This window comes from Aquarana catesbeiana, linkage group LG04, assembly GCF_042186555.1.
Source record: "Aquarana catesbeiana isolate 2022-GZ linkage group LG04, ASM4218655v1, whole genome shotgun sequence".
In the NCBI taxonomy this organism is placed as follows: Eukaryota; Metazoa; Chordata; class Amphibia; order Anura; family Ranidae; genus Aquarana; species Aquarana catesbeiana.
The window spans coordinates 135,485,707-135,503,021 of NC_133327.1; the positions used below are offsets into that span (position 1 = coordinate 135,485,707).

Consider the following 17,315-nt stretch of genomic DNA (forward strand, 5'->3'; position numbering starts at 1 on the left):
TTAAATTTTTTTTACAGTTACCAGGTTAGAGTTACAGAGGAGGTCTAGTACTAGAATTATTGCTCTCACTCTGACGCTCGCGGCGATACCTCACATGTGTGATTTGAACACCGTTTACATATGCGGGCGCTACTTCCGTATGCGTTTGCTTTGCTGCGCGAGCTCGCGGGGACAGGGGTGCTTTAAAAAATGTTTTTCTTATTTATTTTTATATTTAGAAACTGTGTTTAAAAAAAAAAATGTAATCACTTTTATTGCTGTCACAAGGAATGTAAACATCCCTTGTGACAGTAATATGTAGTGACAGGTACTCTTTATGGAGGGATCGGGGGTCTAAAAGACCCCCGATCCCTCCTTTGCACTTCAAAGTATTCGCTTACGGCTTCGTTCCAGACTGTCCCTAGCCGCTGGAGGCGGCGGATTGGTGATCGGCAGGCTCGGTAAGAGTGACGGGAGGCAGTGGGAGGGGGGGACGTTCCCTCCCGCTCCTCCGGTATAACAGCCGAGCGGCTTATATCCGCATGGGCTGTTGTCACTGGAAAGCCGATCGCCGGCTCTAAAAAACAGTACCGGGATGATGCCTGCAGCTGCAGGCATCATCCCGGTATAACACCCGAAAGCCGAGACCGCACATCTGCGTACGCTCGGCGGGAAGGGGTTAATACTTGAGGATAACGCTATTAGCGCTGCACCCTCTTGTGTTACATACAAATATGATACCCTCACAAAATGGGCATGTAAAACATCAAAATATAGTAACAAATTACTGATAAGCCATAAGACTCCCAGCTCCAAATAAAAAATGATAAATATAACCACCTCAAATGTGTAACCCCTGTCCATATGTAAAAATTACACTTTGAATGTATCTTTTGAAAATTGTTATGATTTTGTTTCATGTATCAAGTGCACTATTATTTTTGTTACAATTGATATATTAGTTAGTAGTTTGCATTTTGAATGTTTTAACAACAGTGCTGTATTTGAGTAGGGTACACTTCTGTATGAATATTCTATTATTTTTATTATACAGAATTTATATATAATTGTTACAGCTTGTACAGTGCTTTACATAATAAAGGCAGACAGTACAGTTACAACACAATTCAATACAAGAGGATTAGGAGGGGCCTGCTCCTGAGAGCTTACAATCTTATAGGATAGGACAAATGGTGGATGAGCTGATAGGAGAAATAAAAGATCCAGTTGTTGGCACAGGATAGGCCTCTCTGAATAGATGAGTTTTCACGGATCGTCTAAAAGTGGACAGAGTAGGAAATAGATTGGGGCAGGGAGTTCCAAACGATGGGAGAGGCTCTGGAGAAGTCCTGGAGACAAGCATGGGAGGAGGAGACAAGGGAGCTAGAGAGCAGAAGGTCTTGGGAGGAGCAGAGAGGAGAGTTTGGGCATCTTATTGAGACTAGATCAGTGGGGGCTGGTGATCAAAATTTTTGTGGGGGCGCAAACAAACTGAAAAATTCTGAAAAACACTGAAAAAAACATCAATTGTAGCCTCACTGTGCCAACAATTGCAGCCACTGTGCCCCATAAAATGCAGCCACTGTGCCCACCATATGCAGCACCTGTGCCCATCATATGTAGCCTCTATGCCCATCATATGCAGCCTGTGCCCATCATATGCAGCCTATGCCCATCATATGTAACCTCTGTGCCCATCATATGCAGCCTATGCCCATCATATGCAGCCTGTGCCTATCATATGCAGCCTCTGTGTCCATCATATGCAGCCTGTGCCCATCATATGTAGTCTCTGAGGAGTATAGACAGACTTGGGTATAGATGGTATTGAAAGCCATGGGAGGATATCAAGTGACTGAAGGAGGAGGTGTAGATGGAGAAGAGAAGAGGACTGAAGACAGAACCTTGCAGGACCAGACAGAAAGAGAAAGTGAGGAGGAGAAGACAGAGTTGTAGACAACATTGAAGGAAGTCTATGACACGTAGGAGGAGAACCAGGAAAGAGCAGAATCTTAGAGGCCAAGCAAGTGGAGCATTTGAGGAGCAGCAGGTGGTCAACAGTATCAAAGGCCGCAGAAAGATAAATAGTATAAATATGGAGTAGTGGCTGTTGTTTTTTTCAGTTAAAGTGGAGTTTCACCCAAAAGTGGAAGCAATGCATTTCTGCCTCCTCCTCTCCTCCGGTGCCACATATGGCACCTTTCGGGGGGGGGAGCGGGTACCTGTTTTTTGACAGGTACCCATCCCCACTTCTGGGAGATCTTGCCACGGTAACATCCCTTGGAAGTTCGGCCCCCTCCTCCTTCTCCTGCTGCCGGGCTATTCAGAAAACACAGCCGTGCAGAAACATCAACCAGGGTTCCAACATCGCTGGATTCCAGGACAGGTACGTGTCCTAATATTAAAAGTCAGCAGCTACACCTACTGAATTCTAATTTTTTTGCTGGGGGGGGTGGAACTCTGCTTTAATAAATTGTTAGTGAGTTTTAGTAGGGCAGTTTCAGTGGAGTGTTTAGAGTGAAAGGCAGATAGTAATGCCATGTACACAAGGGCGTTCTTTTGAGCATCAAACGTCCGCTGGTCTTTCTGACGGACTTTCGACGGAGTTACGACGGACTTGCGAACGACCAGACTTGCACACACAGGAATGGACTAAAGTCCGTCGTTTGAATGTGATGACGTAGACTAGAATAAGGAAGTTCATAGCCAGTAGCCAATAGCTGCCCTTGCATCGTTTTTTGTCCGTCGGACTAGCATACAAACAAACGGGTTTTTCGATTGGACTCGAGTCCATCGGAAAGATTTGAAACATGTTTTAAATCTAAAGTCCGTCTCATTTTCGACAGAAAAAGTCAGCTGAAGGTCTGATGAAGCCCACACACGGTCGGATTGTCTGACAGATTTGTTCTGTCAGACCAGTCCGGTCGGAAAGCCTGCCCGTGTGTACACGGCATAAGGAGTTGAGAAAGTTGTTGTCAGTGAGGTATGTTCTCAGGTGGTTGTAGACTCAGCATTCTAGAAGTTTAGAGGTAAATAAAAGTAAGGGAAAAAAAGCAGGAGATGGGTTTTAAATTGTTCACACTGGTGAGGTCCAGTGATGGCTACCGATACTCTTCTACTCTTCTCGCCGTCTCATCGGCCATAAGCATATACGTGGACTCTTGGTGGTTGGGCTTTAACGTGGAAAAGCTGCATCTGCTTTGCAGGAACACAGGATCAATGCCTTTTCTACTGACTAAATGGGGACTAGAAATGGGGACTAGAAATGGGGACTAGAAATGGGGACTAGAAATGGGGACTGCCATGGCAGAACTTTCTATCCCCTGGGTTCCTGACTTCCATCTCTGACTCCATTGCCCCAGAAGATGTACACCCATGTGAGGGGATGTGAGCTCGTACTGCCCCATCCAGGACCAGGAGAAGAGGTTCCATGTATGAAGATAAGGTCTCCGGTCTGTACACCTGTCACTCCGCAGGCGCCGTACAGAGGACAGGCAGTGCCGGGCTCCTCCCACCTCCTCCTCTCCCGGGCTCCTCCCCTCTCCCTTATCCCGGCTCTGGGGGAAGTTTGTGAATACTTCGGGTCTTCTCTCCTGTCCTCAGGCTCTCCTCTCCGGCTCTCATGGCAGAGAACGAGTTGGCCCAGAAGCTGAACCGGCGCTTAGTGCTGGAAGACGCCGAGCCCCAGGAGGAGTCCGGAGGAGTACAGGACACCGGCGGGGAGGAGGACAAACCGGCCACAGCAAGCGCCGACTCCGAGCTCAGTGCCAAACTCAACCGGAGGAATGACATCAATGCCGGCTCCGCAGTGCCAGCCAACCGGGCCAACATCTTCAACCCCTACACCGAGTTCAAGGAGTTCTCCCGAAAGCAGATCAAGGACATGGAGAGCATGTTCAAACAGTGAGTGCCAGCAAGGGCATGACGGGCTGCATGGGGCACCCGGGCTTCTGGGGAGGGGGGCTCATCAAATACATGGGGCACCCGGGCTTCTGGGGAGGGGGGCTCATCATATACATGGGGCACCTGGGCTTCTGGGGAGGGGGGCTCATCAAATACATGGGGCACCCGGGCTTCTGGGGAGGGGGGCTCATCATATACATGGGGCACCCGGGCTTCTGGGGAGGGGGGCTCATCATATACATGGGGCACCCGGGCTTCTGGGGAGGGGGGCTCATCATATACATGGGGCACCCGGGCTTCTGGCCCCCTATCCATGTGTCCGGCCCCCTGATCTACATACAGGGCACAAGACTATGAATTCCAATAGGGGGGAATGGGTTTTTTTTTTTCTTAAGCACATAATTAGAGCCTGAGGCTCTAATTAGTGTAAAACACTGATTCTCCTCCCAGCCAATCAGGAAGCGGGTCATGAGACCCGTTTCCCAATTGGTGGAAAGGAGAAGCAATGTTTTTGGCCAAGGGCGAGGAAGGAGATAACGCGTGGCCGGGGGAGAAGCAGGAGGAGACCGATGGACCCACCAGCTGCCAATCCAGGGATGGCTCACCATCCGACTCTACCTTCCAGCACTCCCCAGCTCGGGGAAAGGCAGGACAGAGGTAAGGAGGCCACCCGTCTCCCGCGGCAGGAGGAGGGCTAGTATATGATGGTCTCGGTGTTCGTCTCCTGAATTATCAAGCACCAGCCGCCACTGGTTCCTAGCACAGGAGCATGGCAAGGGGCACCCAGGCTGGGGGGAAGTGTGATCACTGGTCTGATCATAGGTGTGCACCCCAAATCTCAAACGCATATGCATGTGTATATACATATACTGACAGTGTCAGTAGGACATTGGACGGTCTGATTATATACAGGGGGCAACTGAAATGGTTGGGGACCCTGGCATACACTGAGTGACATACATGGGGCCCATATGACAGCTGGCTCTGGAAATGGTTGGGGACCCTAGCAGTAGGGCATGGCATACATGGGGCACCTAGACTGCCTGGGGGGGGGGAGACATTCCAGGTCACTGGTCTTATTGCATACAGAGAACACCCAGACTGACAGGGGGTATAGGTGTGGTCTCTGGCCCTGGGATTTACATGGGACATGATGGCAGCTGGTATGGTTGGGGACCCTGACATAGGGGCAGGGCACATGTTTGATCACTGGTCTTGTATATAGGGGCACAGAGGGCAACTGACATGATTTTGAACCCTGGCATACTCTTCTTCTATGATATAGATGGGGCACAGGTGACAGCTGGATCTCAAAATGTTTGGGGATCCTGGCAGCAGAGCATGGCACCTATATACCTAGGGCGCCAAGACTAGCAGGGTGCTCTGGGCATATGTCTGGTCTCTGGCCTCAGGGTTTACATGGGACACAAATTGTAGCTGAAATGTTTGGTGTCCCTGACCAGAGCATGGCATGCTGCCTGGGGTGGGGGACATTCCTGGTTACTGGTCTTCTCGTGTTCATGGGTTGCTTATACTGACTGGAATGACAAGGCACCTTCCTGATCACTAGACCCAGGATTTACATGAGACATAGAGGTCAACTGAAATGATTGGGGGACCTGGCACAGGAGCATGGCATGGGACACCCAGACTATCTGGGGGGCAGGGCACATGTGTGATCACTGGTCTTATCGTATACAGGAGGCACAGAGGCAACTGAAATTATATATGACATACAGTATATGGGGCACAGATGACATATGGCTCTAGAAATGATTGGGGATCGTGGCAGTAGGGCATGGCATATGTGGGTCACCTAGATTAGGGTGTACAGGGCACCCATGCTGCTCTTGGGGCTGCCATCAAAGTGAATCTGTTGATTTGGCCCACATAGTTAAATCACTGGTTCTCTTTAAAGTAAACCCATACTCCTACAATTCAGTTGTATTGACATAAAAAAAAAAACCTTAAAGGCAAAAGTCAGCTTTTCACTTCGACATATAAATTCTGTGTATTACCAAATAAGTGATCACGAGTATTACTCTCCCCCACATGTGCAATCCTTTTCTGTATACAGACTCTGTAGATGTGTTGAGCTCACAGGTCTGCACTTGTCTGCATATCTTAGACAGAAATGTGATGTATGTGGTCCATTACTGATAGCCTGGAGGGGGGTCTTCAGGGTCCATCAGTAGACTAGCAGGAGGTTACTTGTGCTTTAAGATCTCCTAAAAACTGGTTTAGTTGCCAAATCCCCCCTTCAGAATGTGGGTTATTCTCTAACTCCTGCACTTAGATCTGTCAGACTTGCACTTCTTTATCCTGGGTGAGCGTGGATTTCGTCACCGTCCCCTCTGGCTGATTCATAGTTCCTCTCCCCACCCCTCCTAACTTCTCCTTATGATTCACTCTGTGCTGTTTCCTGTAACTCACCTTCTGTACCACCATCCCTATTGCACTACTTACACACTAGATAGAGCTATTTCATTCCTACTACAAATGTATTTATTATGGGAAACAGCAGACTTTATCTTTAATATAAGTCGAAGAAATGTGCAAGGATTTTTTTTGTTTTGTTTTTTTTTCCTTTTAGTCTTTTTTTTTTTTTTTTCTTTGAAGAGAAATTGTCCTGTTTCAGCCCATTGAACATTTATAAAACATGACCTCTACTTAACATTTGGTGAAGGTGGCATGGGTTTTTCGGCAACTTTCGGACAAAGGGGTAGTCAGCAGAGGCAGCTGCCTTGGGCAGGTGGGGGGTGAAAAGGGCAGAACCTTCAACTCATGCTGCTGAAGTAGTTCACAGCTCTTGTAGTGTGGGGTGCATGTTGGAGTTTTTACCTCGGGTGTTAAAGGACCTTCATCACTGCACTGCACTGACTGCATGTAAATTATTTATGCTGATATGACCACTTTTGCCAAGTCACCTGCTTGTTACATTTTCTAGTTTACCCTTTTTCAACCAGGGTTTCCCCAGAGGTTGCTAGAGGTTCCTTGCAAAGAGAACCATGACAGATTAATCACCTGCCTACACTGGCCACCAACGTAAGGTTGATCTCCTGGCCACCAACGTAAGGTTGGTCTCCTGACCACCAATGCATGGGGTCGCTACAATTTTCACTGTTTGTTTTCTAGCTATTATTATTTTTAATTTAATGATTAAGTAACTCCCATGTACCATCAACTGTAAAACTAACTGAGACCTGAAAACTATTTGAAGGGTTCCTCCATGGTAGAAAGGCTGCTGTAGTCTATGTACAGTGTACTTTGTGTGTTGGGACATTTGGTGTAGTGTGTGTGTGTGTGTGTGTGTGTGTGTGTGTGATGCAGGCAGCGCTCTGTGTATAGGAGCTGGGTGTGTGTGGTTAAAGCTGCCAAGACTTGTCTCCGGAGTAGTTTTGTAATGACCATTCGTCAGTGGGCCTGGCACTGCTGTAGCTTTATTTTTCTGCATGTGACCTCCGCCCTGAAATGCTGGCGAGCCTAGTTTGGGGACCGCTTGCCATACTTCTGAGGCTTGACGTGCAGCTGTGCAAGTGTCACTGACAATCATAGCTCTGTGCAGCTGAAGTGCTGCCGCCGGGGTCCTGAACAGCTGCTTTCACTGTCTGCTTCCTCATATTCCTTTCCTGAACTCATGTAGTCGCTTACCAATGAACTTCTCAATCCGTCTCCAATTTTCTGTTTTTCCGGAGAAACTTAAATGTAAGATGGTGGGTTTGTTTTTTTTTTTTTTTTACAAAACCCATTCACGCTCTGTACAATGCCTGACTGGTGTGTGTTGTGTAGAGGCAGTGCGATGCATTACACGGTTTACTGCCCACCTCAACACAATTGTGAATGAGCCCTTAAACTCAGAATATTAGGTAATTGCTACTAATTTTTTTTTTTTTTTTTTTTACTGGTACAGAGAATGACCCAGTGATATTTAACCATTTCAATACCAGCCACTTTTATTCCTATCCTACCCAGGACAATTTTCTGCTTTTAGTGCTGCCACACTTTGACAATTGCATGGACATGTAAGACATTTTTTTTCACACAAATAGAGCTTTCTTTTGGTGGTATTTAATCACCACTGTGTTTTTTATTTTTGCTAAATAAACAAAAAACTGAACCTTTTGAAAAGCAGCACATTTATTTTTGTCTGTTATTTATTTTCAGAATTTTATTTCTTCATAAATTTAGGTCAAAATATATATTCTGCTATATTTCTTTGGTGAAAATAACCCAAATCAGTGTATCAGTTTAGTCTGTAGAAAAGTTGTAGAGTCCCCAAACTATGGTATATATCTGAAAATACTGATGTACTGGCGGCCTATTTCATTTTTTGAGGCCCGCAAATGCTAAGACAGTACAAATATCACTCAAATGACCCCTTTTTGGAAAGTTGACAGTCTAAGGTATTTTAGTAAGTGTCATGACGAGTTTTTTGAAGTTGTAATTTTTTTTTTTCTTAATCACCAATGCAGTACAGCGTTGTCATATAACTGGTGTGGCGGTGATCAGGGACACCGACTGGTTACAGTATGTAAAATAAATAAACTTAAATATATATTTTTTTCAATTTATTTTTGTATTACTTTAACACTGACTAGAGCAATGCAATGTTACAATAGTAACACTATACTACTATGGGGAAATGATCAGGATTTTTTTTTTTCACATTATGATTGCTTATACCAATGAATTTCACTGGTATAAGCAACCTTTTTTCTCAAGTCGCCTTCCAGGACGGCACCCCGAGAAATGACTGGTCCCACCTGACCGGAAACACAATCAACAGAGGTTAAAACCCCCACAACTGTGCTAATCAGTTCTTGATTGTTTCCCCACAGCGAAACTTTTTTTTTTCTCTAAAGAAGACCCGAGGCCTGGGGCTGGTGGTCTCCCCCTGGGAGCCTGACCGCAAGCTTTTCGGGTCCGGTAGGATTTTTTTCCCTTCCTTGGGGGGGGGTTTCCTATCTTGGGGGGGGGGCATCAGATTTGGAAGAGCCCCCCTGAGTACTGAAGGACCCTGGGTACAGTGGGGTATCCAGAACTTCAGGGTCCACTTTCTTGCTCCCTCCCTCTTACCTGGCGGGGTGTCTGTTTAGCAGGGGAGCTGGCAGTTAGGTTTCCCATGGGGCGCCGGACACGGCGTTCCCCGACTCCTGCTGGGTCGCGCGGGTGGCTGGCAGTGAGGGATTGCGCCAGCTGGCAGGTCTCCTACAGAGGAGTGAGAATTCTGCGCCATCCTTTTGGCTTTCAGAAGAGGAATGACGTGGCTCCTCTCCAGCGCCGGAAATGACGTTGCCACGTCTTCCGCGTCACTTCCGGTTTTCTGGGCTTCAAGAAAGTGGCGGAGTTTTGCGACCAGGAGCACATCCTGGTGTCCATCCAGGTGTCCACATCCTGCTCTCACCAGTTGGGTCAGTACCAGCCCACTTGGACAAACTTGAGGCGGTGGGACTGATGGAGCGAGAGGAGAAGCCCGCAGCGGCTACAGCTATGGAGGAGGCCATAGGGGGTGAGTCGGCCTAGCTGGCAGGGGTTATGATGGAGGAGGGGACCCTGACTCTTACCCTTGCAGGACACAGCTTTGTGCTTATTGTAAAACTAGCTTATGTGTCTTTTTATAGGAGAGGACTTCACTGCCCAGGGGGTTGCCAGCCATCCTATGAAAGCTCATTCCTGCTCTAAGAGATGTGGTTATTGTAACGACAAGTTACCTCAGGACCATTCTAAGCCCTTTTGCTACAAATGTATCCACAAGTTAGTGGGGAAAGAAACCTCTCAGGTCATGAGGGACTTTCTCTCCATACAGACGGAGATGCTGTCCACTTCTTAAGGCCGTCCAAGCATCTCTTAAGTCTAGGGTGCCGGAACCCCACACTAGAAGAGAGGGTTCTTCCTCCCAGGAGGGCTCCACTAACAAGCCATAGGGCAGTAGAAGACATCCTGAACCCCCTGGGATCTCTTCCCTCTCAGGACTCTGAGGAGGAAGAAGAGGCTGAAGCTCCTGATCAGTTGTTCTGATGAGGACTTAGTAGACAGTCAGGAGGAGGACTCCAGACCCGGCAGACATTTTTTTTCGGCCGACGATATGGAGAGTCTCCTTAGGGCAGTATATGCGTGAGATGAAATACAGGAACCTGCAGCCCAAGTGTCTGCTCAGGAGAGAATGTTATAGAGGCTTGGTTAGGCCACAGTCAAAGGTTCTTCCGGTTCACCAGGCCCTTAAAGATATCATCCCGAGTAAGTGGAAGGAGCCTGATAGAAAACTTTTGAAGTTTAAAATGTGGAAACCTAGGTGCCCCTTCAAGGAGGGATAGGAAGAAAGGTTCTTTAAGACACCTAGCTTGGATGCTTTCCTGGCTCAGGTGTCCAAGCAGTCTGACCTCTCATTTGAGGATGCAGGCAACATCAGAGACTAGATGGATCGACGAGCCGAGACCCTGGGAAGCCAATGCACCAGCTATGAGTCATGCCTTGGCTTTGGCTTGTGTGGCGAGGAACACAGACATGTGGGTCACCAAACTAATGCATCATGTGTCGCGAACCTCCAAGTCCAAACAGGTCTTTGATTCTTTAGAGGTGATTGGTAGGGCAGTAGCCTACCTGGCAGATGCGGCAGTTGAGACGGTGCATACAACCGTCAAGACTTGTGCCCTTTTGAATTCCGCAAGGAGAGCCTTGTGCATCAAGACCTGGGATGGGGAGAACTCTTCTAAGACTCGGCTGTGTGGTCTTCCATTTGAGGGTTACTCAGAGTCCCCACATCCTCCAGATTGTAAGAGAGGGCTACAGTTTGGAGTTTCTCTCCTCCCCCAAGTTTCCTTTCAACCCACTTACCCACTGCTTTCTGAGGGTCCCTGGGTATCTTGCACAGTGTCAGACAGCTGGCAGAGCAGGGGGTCATAGTGCCAGTCCTAGCAGGGCAGTGCAGGCAGGGATTTTACTCCCACATCTTTGTAGTCCCAAAGCCCTCGGGAAATTACCACCTCATAATAAATCTAAGGAGGCCAAATACGTTCCTGCGGTACAAAAGGTTCCGCATGGAAAGCGTCTATACTCTCAGAAAGCACCTTCTGAAGGACGTATTTATGGTAACGATAGACTTGAAGGATGCCTATCTTTCCAGAGCACCAGGCTTTTCTAAGGTTCGCGATCCCCTCGGAGCAGGGGGTGCAGCACTGGCAGTTCTCTGCCCTACCCTTTGGACTGGCACCCAGTCCAAGAGTGTTTACAAAGATCCTAGCAGAGGTGGTTGCATTTCTTTATTTCCAAGGGGTAACGCTGATCCCCCCCCCCCCCCCCCATCTCAACGACATAGTGGTTTACAACCAGAATTGAGATCTCCTTCTGTCCGACCTGGCCAAGGTAGTGAGTACTTTGGAGTCCCTGGGATAATTCATCAGCCAGGAGAAATCCTCGCTGGTTCCTCCCCAGACCAAGGTCTATCTAGGATTCCTGGTGGATTCAACAGCACAGAAGCTTGTTTTGCCTCAGGGGAAGGTAGAGAGGGCCTTATTTCAGCAGTAACGTCCCTTCTAGATTTAGAAGAGGTCTCTTACAGAGGGGTCATGAGAGTTCACGTTCTGATGACATCCTGTATCCCAGTGGTCCCGTGGCTCAGCTCCATTCCAGGACTCTCCAGCAATTCCTCCTATCCTCCTGGGATGGGAAAAGAGGAACACTGGACAACAGGGTTCCTGTTTCAGCAGGGGTAAAGGAATCTCTACAGTGGTGGCTTTATCCTCAGGTTGCAGGGGGGCCACCTTTGGGCCCAACTCCAACACCTCAGGATAACAATGGATGCAAGCGTCTGGGGCTGGAGGGCCCACTTAGAGGAACTTCGAGTCTAGGGCGCCTGAAACCAGAGTCGTTGGAGGAAGCGCTCCTCTTTCCGAGAACGCTTAGCTGTCAGAGAGGCCTTAAAGGCCTTTGAGGAAAGAATCGGGGGCCAAGAGGTCCAGATCCTTTTCGACAACACAACCACGGTAGCATTCCTGAATTATCAGAGAGACACCAGGTCTTGCGTTCTTCTGAACCTAGCTCTGGAACTCCTCCTCGTGTGGTCAGAGCAGCGAATCCCCCTCTATTTCAGCAGTACATATAAAGGGGGCATACAATGTCGAAGCAGACTACCTCAGTCGGCAGCCGATTCCCCAGGGGGAGTGGGGATTGAATCCCGAAGTGTTCTCCCTTGTGTGTTGGCACTTTGGCAACCCAGAGATTGATCTCTTTGCCTGCAGAAGGAACAGAAGAGTGAAGAGATTCTTCTCACTCTCTAGAGCAGGGGTCTCAAACTGGTGGCCCTCCAGCTGTTCCGGAACTACAAGTCCCATCATGCCTCTGCCTTTGGGAGTCATGCTTGTAACTGTCAGCCTTGCAATGCCTCATGGGACTTGTAGTTTTGCAACAGCTGGAGGGCCGCCAGTTTGAGACCCCTGCTCTAGAGAGAGAGGTTCAGAGGGGGTATACGGGCTGGCCCAAGTTTGGGACTTCCGCTTGGCATATGCCTTTCCCCCCTTAGTTTTGATCCTGAGGATAGTGCAGAAGCTAAGTCTCTCAGAGGGTAGACTGATTCTGATTGCCCCATGGTGGCCCAAGAGGACCTGGTTCCCTTCCCTGGGAAATTGGTCCATAGCTCCCCTCAGCGTCTTCCGGACCGGCAGGACCTCCTCCTTTATGGCCCAGTCTGCCACCCAGATTCCAGCTTCTTCAGGCTGATGGCTTGGCTCTTGAACAGGAGAGCCTGTGAAAAGGGGGGTGTTCTGAGAGAGTAATCGATACCCTTCTTTTGAGTAGGAAGCCGGTTACCAGGCGTATTTATGCAAAAGCATGGGGAGTCTTCTCGCGCTGGTGCCAGGTGAAGGGGACTTCCCAACAAAAGATCCCTGCCATTCTGGACTTTCTTCAGGATGGTGCTGATCAGGGGCTGGCGACCAAGACACTTAGGGTTCAGGTCACAGCCTTGTCCTGTTTTTTTTTTTTTTTTTGGGACAGGAGGTTGGCTCTGGACCCCCTGATTAAAAGGTTCTGGTCAGCCAGAGATAGACTGTCCCCAGTGCAGATGAGCAAGTTTCTGCCCTGGGACCTTACGTTAGTCTTGGAAGCCCTAACCAGGGCACTGTTAGAACTGTTGTCTCTTATCCCTCTTAAGCTTCTTACCCTAAAGACAGCCTTCCTGCTGGCGGATACAATGACCAGGAGGATAAGCAATATTCAGGCTCTGTCAATAAAAGTGCCCTTTTTTCTATTATTTGATGACAGGGTTATACTTAGGCTGTATCTCCTGAAGGTAGCCTCAAAGTTCCACAGAACTCAAGAGATTGTCCTTCCTTCTTTTTGCACCAATCCTCAGAATGAGAGAGAAAGTTCCTTTCATTGTTTAGATGTCAGACATTGTCTGTCTGTTGGCTTATTTAGCTAAAGTAAAAGAGTTTAGAAGGTCCAGCCATTTATTAATTAATTTTTCTGGCCAGGAGAAGGGTCAGCAAGCGTCTAAAGCATCCATATCAGGATGGATCAAGCAGACTATTACTTCAGCCTATGATCAGGCTGGTAGGGCAGCCCTCCGAATAACCTTAAAGCACATTCCACTCCGTCTCTGGTGACCTCTTGTGCAGAAAGGGCCGAAGAATCGGTGGAGCAAATATGCAGAGCAGCTACATGGACAAGCCAGAGCACCTTCCTGAGACACTACAGGGTGGAGCTGCTGTCACCTCAGGATCTGGCGTTTTGGTAGGATGGTCATACAAGCTGTTGACGCACCCTAAGGTAGGCCTGAGCTACTTGCTCTTCTCTCAGAGTGCCGCCCTGGAAGACGACTTAAGAAAATGACCAGTTACACTTACCGGTAACAGTGTTTCTGGGAAGTCTTCCAGGATGGCAGGCCTACTTTCCACCCGCTCTTTCGGTATGTTGGTTTTGTATGGAGTTTTGAGGTGTTTCACTCTCGTGTACTGGTGTGGGTCAATACTTTTTCACAACTGAGGAGCACAGGGAGGGGCGGTGGTTTTATCCTCTTTGTTGATTGTGTTTCCTGGTGGGACCAGTCATCTCTCAGGTTGCCGTCCTGGAAGACTTCCCAGAAACACCGTTACAGGTAAGTGTAATTGGTCATTTTTATTGAATTAAACTGATTCATTCAGTGTCTTTTGTTGTAATTGGCTGCGATTGGCCAAAGCTAATCACATGGTACGGATGGGCTGTAATTGGCCCTGTTTGTACCATGTAATCATCGTGACCAAGTACAGGTAGCAACACAATTGTATACAATGGATGGCATGAAAGGAAGCCATCCATTTACAGTTATCATGTAATCTGCTGTCATTGGTCACAGAGATTACATGACCATTTTTATTCAAGTTCAAGCCATATTTAAAAAAAAAGGGGGAACATGTACAAAAATCTCCCATTCCTTCTTGAAGAAGCTTTACACAAAATGCATCGACCTTGTGGACTATATATGTGATTGATGCAATCTTGTATACTATGATATGCTGACACACTTTGAGAGATGCATATTTATGGGGGCTTTTTGTACATAATTCCCCTTTCTTTTATAAATATGGTTTTAAGTTGACTCAATAAAAATGTGTATTAATATCATTGTGTCATCCTCCTGTACCAGTAAAGCCTGTTCTTTTTCTTTTTCCCTTAAACTCAGAGAAGCAACGAACCCAGTGAAAGCTGAAGGAAACATTCATTTTACTTTTATTTACTGTAAAGAATACATCATGCTGTTCACATGAGTATCTGCTCCACAAGGCGCTTACAGTCCAAATATACCCACAAACAAGTTATGGTAGTGACCTTATCCTCTTTATGATCGCTGTGGTTAAACTGGTTAGCACACCTTGTCTGGTTGCTGTTGTCTTTCTTGATGAGCTGCTGCTTGAGATGCCTGGAAAGCAGAGGTAATCATTCACAATTAGGACCCCTCTGAGCTATAGAAGTGTCTGGTGCTGGTCAGATTGTTCCTGTCCTGTCCTTGTGTCTATTCCCACTGAATCTGAAGTCTAGGAGCTGTTCCCACAAAAGTCAGAGGGCAAAGGGCTAATCGTCAGTATTGCCCAGTGTCTCCATGCAGCTGCAATGCCTTGTTATGCATTGTCTCTGTGTGGAGGCAGCCATCTTGATAGAGACAGGACTTTCCTTCCTCACATTGGAGCCCTCAGCAAGAACAGTGAGCAGCCCAGTAGTTGCATGACAAATTCTCTCTCCAGATCTCCCGTGACTAGCATTAAGAGGCAGCAGGGCCTTAGATCTCACTCTGCAGATATACAGCTATGAGGCTATAGGTACAGGAGTGCCTAGGCACACATTTGCATACCAGGAATGCGCTGCTATTTCTCAGGAGCAATTTGAGACATACAGCAGATTGTTCAGGATACTGCTTGGGCCCAGTTACCAATTTTAGATGTTCTACATGGTAGACCTTTGATTTTTGAGTTCATGTCCTCTCTTGTACAAAGAATAGTGCAGCGCTAAATATCACAATTATTACATCTCCTAATCCAATAAATCAATACATGAAAGATATAGTTATTGGAAAGGAAAAATCATAAAAAGTTCATATAGAAATCAGGATTCCAAAAAGTGACAATATGTATCAATGAAGACAGAAGTGTGACCTCTACCATAAGACAGTTTGCTGCTCCCCTGAGTCAACAAAGGGTCAAAAAGGCTCTCTTGCGGGCAAAGTCCTGGAGAGTAGCGATAAACCTCTTCAAAGTGCAAAGCACATGGATCACCATTATCAGCTCATATACAGGAGATGGCAGCATAAGGTCATCAGTGTCCCAATATCCCGATATATGGAAGTATCTAGTGCTCTTTGCTGGCATCTATTTAATATGATAAAAAGGAAGAATTACACTTGCATACAAGGCACTTCCATAAAGTGCCAGCAAAAAAAGCATTCAGTCACATAAAACCACATGGAGTCAGCATGAGAAGACTGCCATGGGTGACTTCAGTCAGCGTACGCTGATGAAGTCCTGCTCCTTGGGACGATATGTGTGCAAGAGGAATTGACTAGATCCCCAGGTACAAATAAAGGAAAGAGAGCTTAAAAACGAAAACTAATGCGGCCATCACATTTAAGAATTGATAAACTGCAATATAATAAATGTTTGGGTTTAATACTGCTTTAAGTTCTTATTTCTGTATCTGTCCCCTCATTTCATGTTCTAGGTGTCATTATGGGAAGTAGGTCACCAGGACTAATAGGTGCATCTTACCCCAGCGGGGCTATAGACAGCAATAAAAACCTGATCGGTTCTAAGTCTGCCCACTATATCTAAAACAAAAAGAAAAGGCTGGAGTTCTGCTTTAAACAGATTTCTACAATTCAGTGCAAAAACTGCGTTTAAATCAGAGAAAGCTAATGCTCCAAGTTAGGAGGTATAAGGGCAGCCTATATATTGTGCTGCATGTAGATCTCTTCAGGTTACCTCCACTTGTATTCACTTAAGCTGGGTTCACACTGATGCGGCCACGGGTCCCAGCAGGGGCTCTGCATCCCTGTACACCAATTCAGATCCAAATTTTTGCCTGAATTTGCACCAGAATCTGAGCCAAAGATGTACAGGACCCTTTTCCAATGTGGACTGTGGTCGCCCTGGAAATGTGTGAACCGGCTTGATTGAGAGCTGGTCAGTCTCCTGTCATGCGTATCAGAAGCGAGGAAACCTGCATCCAATTCGCATAAGTGTGAACCCAGCCTTAAGGTACAAATGTTCATGTTTGGGGTTGAGACCTTCCAGTGCTTGTTTGCCACGTGGCCTTCTGTGCATCTTCCATGGACATGAGATGAGCGTTTCCAATGGCAGTTAGTGAGAAACCTGAATGCATAAGTGGATGCTGTCCAACCAGCCACTCTTGAAAAAGGGATCTGCTGAAATGTTAAAAGGATCATTTTAACTGGATAATGCTGGATCCAGAGATGTTTGTTTAGCGAATAGACATGCATGCTTTTATGAAAGGACCAACCAGTGTATGCTACGATTGTTATATCTTGTGATCAGTTCTGCCCAACTGCTATGCCATTTCAAGGAGCCTTGGGAAAGAGAGGCTCCAGCCATTTGTTGCCTTCAAGCAACCAAACTTATTTGAAAATTATCTGATCTCATATATCTATTCATCCAAACGATCCTTCTCTTAGATATATAAGAGCAAATAAGAGGCGCTCATATCCCCAGTGTTAAAAATCACATGTGCTGCAATTCCACCAAATAATAACTCCACTTTGGTGCAGAAATTAATACATAAATTGGATGGTGTGCATACACCCTAATTCCAACCGTGCATAGATTAATTAACCCTATATGAAAGTGAAATTAAACCGTGCAACAGAATTAGTATTAAATTAATCATATAACATGAAATCACCAATTAATGTGACATAAAAAAATTCATGACTATATGTGCAAAAAGGTAAA

General features: G+C 46.8%; 1 protein-coding gene across 1 annotated transcript in view; it reads left to right on the forward strand.

Moving 5' to 3' along the window:
* The first annotated feature begins 3,495 nt into the window (after positions 1–3,495).
* The window catches only part of EFHD1 (EF-hand domain family member D1), a 45,119-nt gene continuing 31,299 nt past the window's right edge, over positions 3,496–17,315 (forward strand). Inside the window, exon 1 of the mRNA XM_073625703.1 lies at positions 3,496–3,882. Within this exon, the coding sequence (XP_073481804.1) occupies positions 3,602–3,882 (281 nt within the window). The 5' untranslated portion in view covers positions 3,496–3,601. The remainder of the gene's footprint in view (positions 3,883–17,315) is intronic.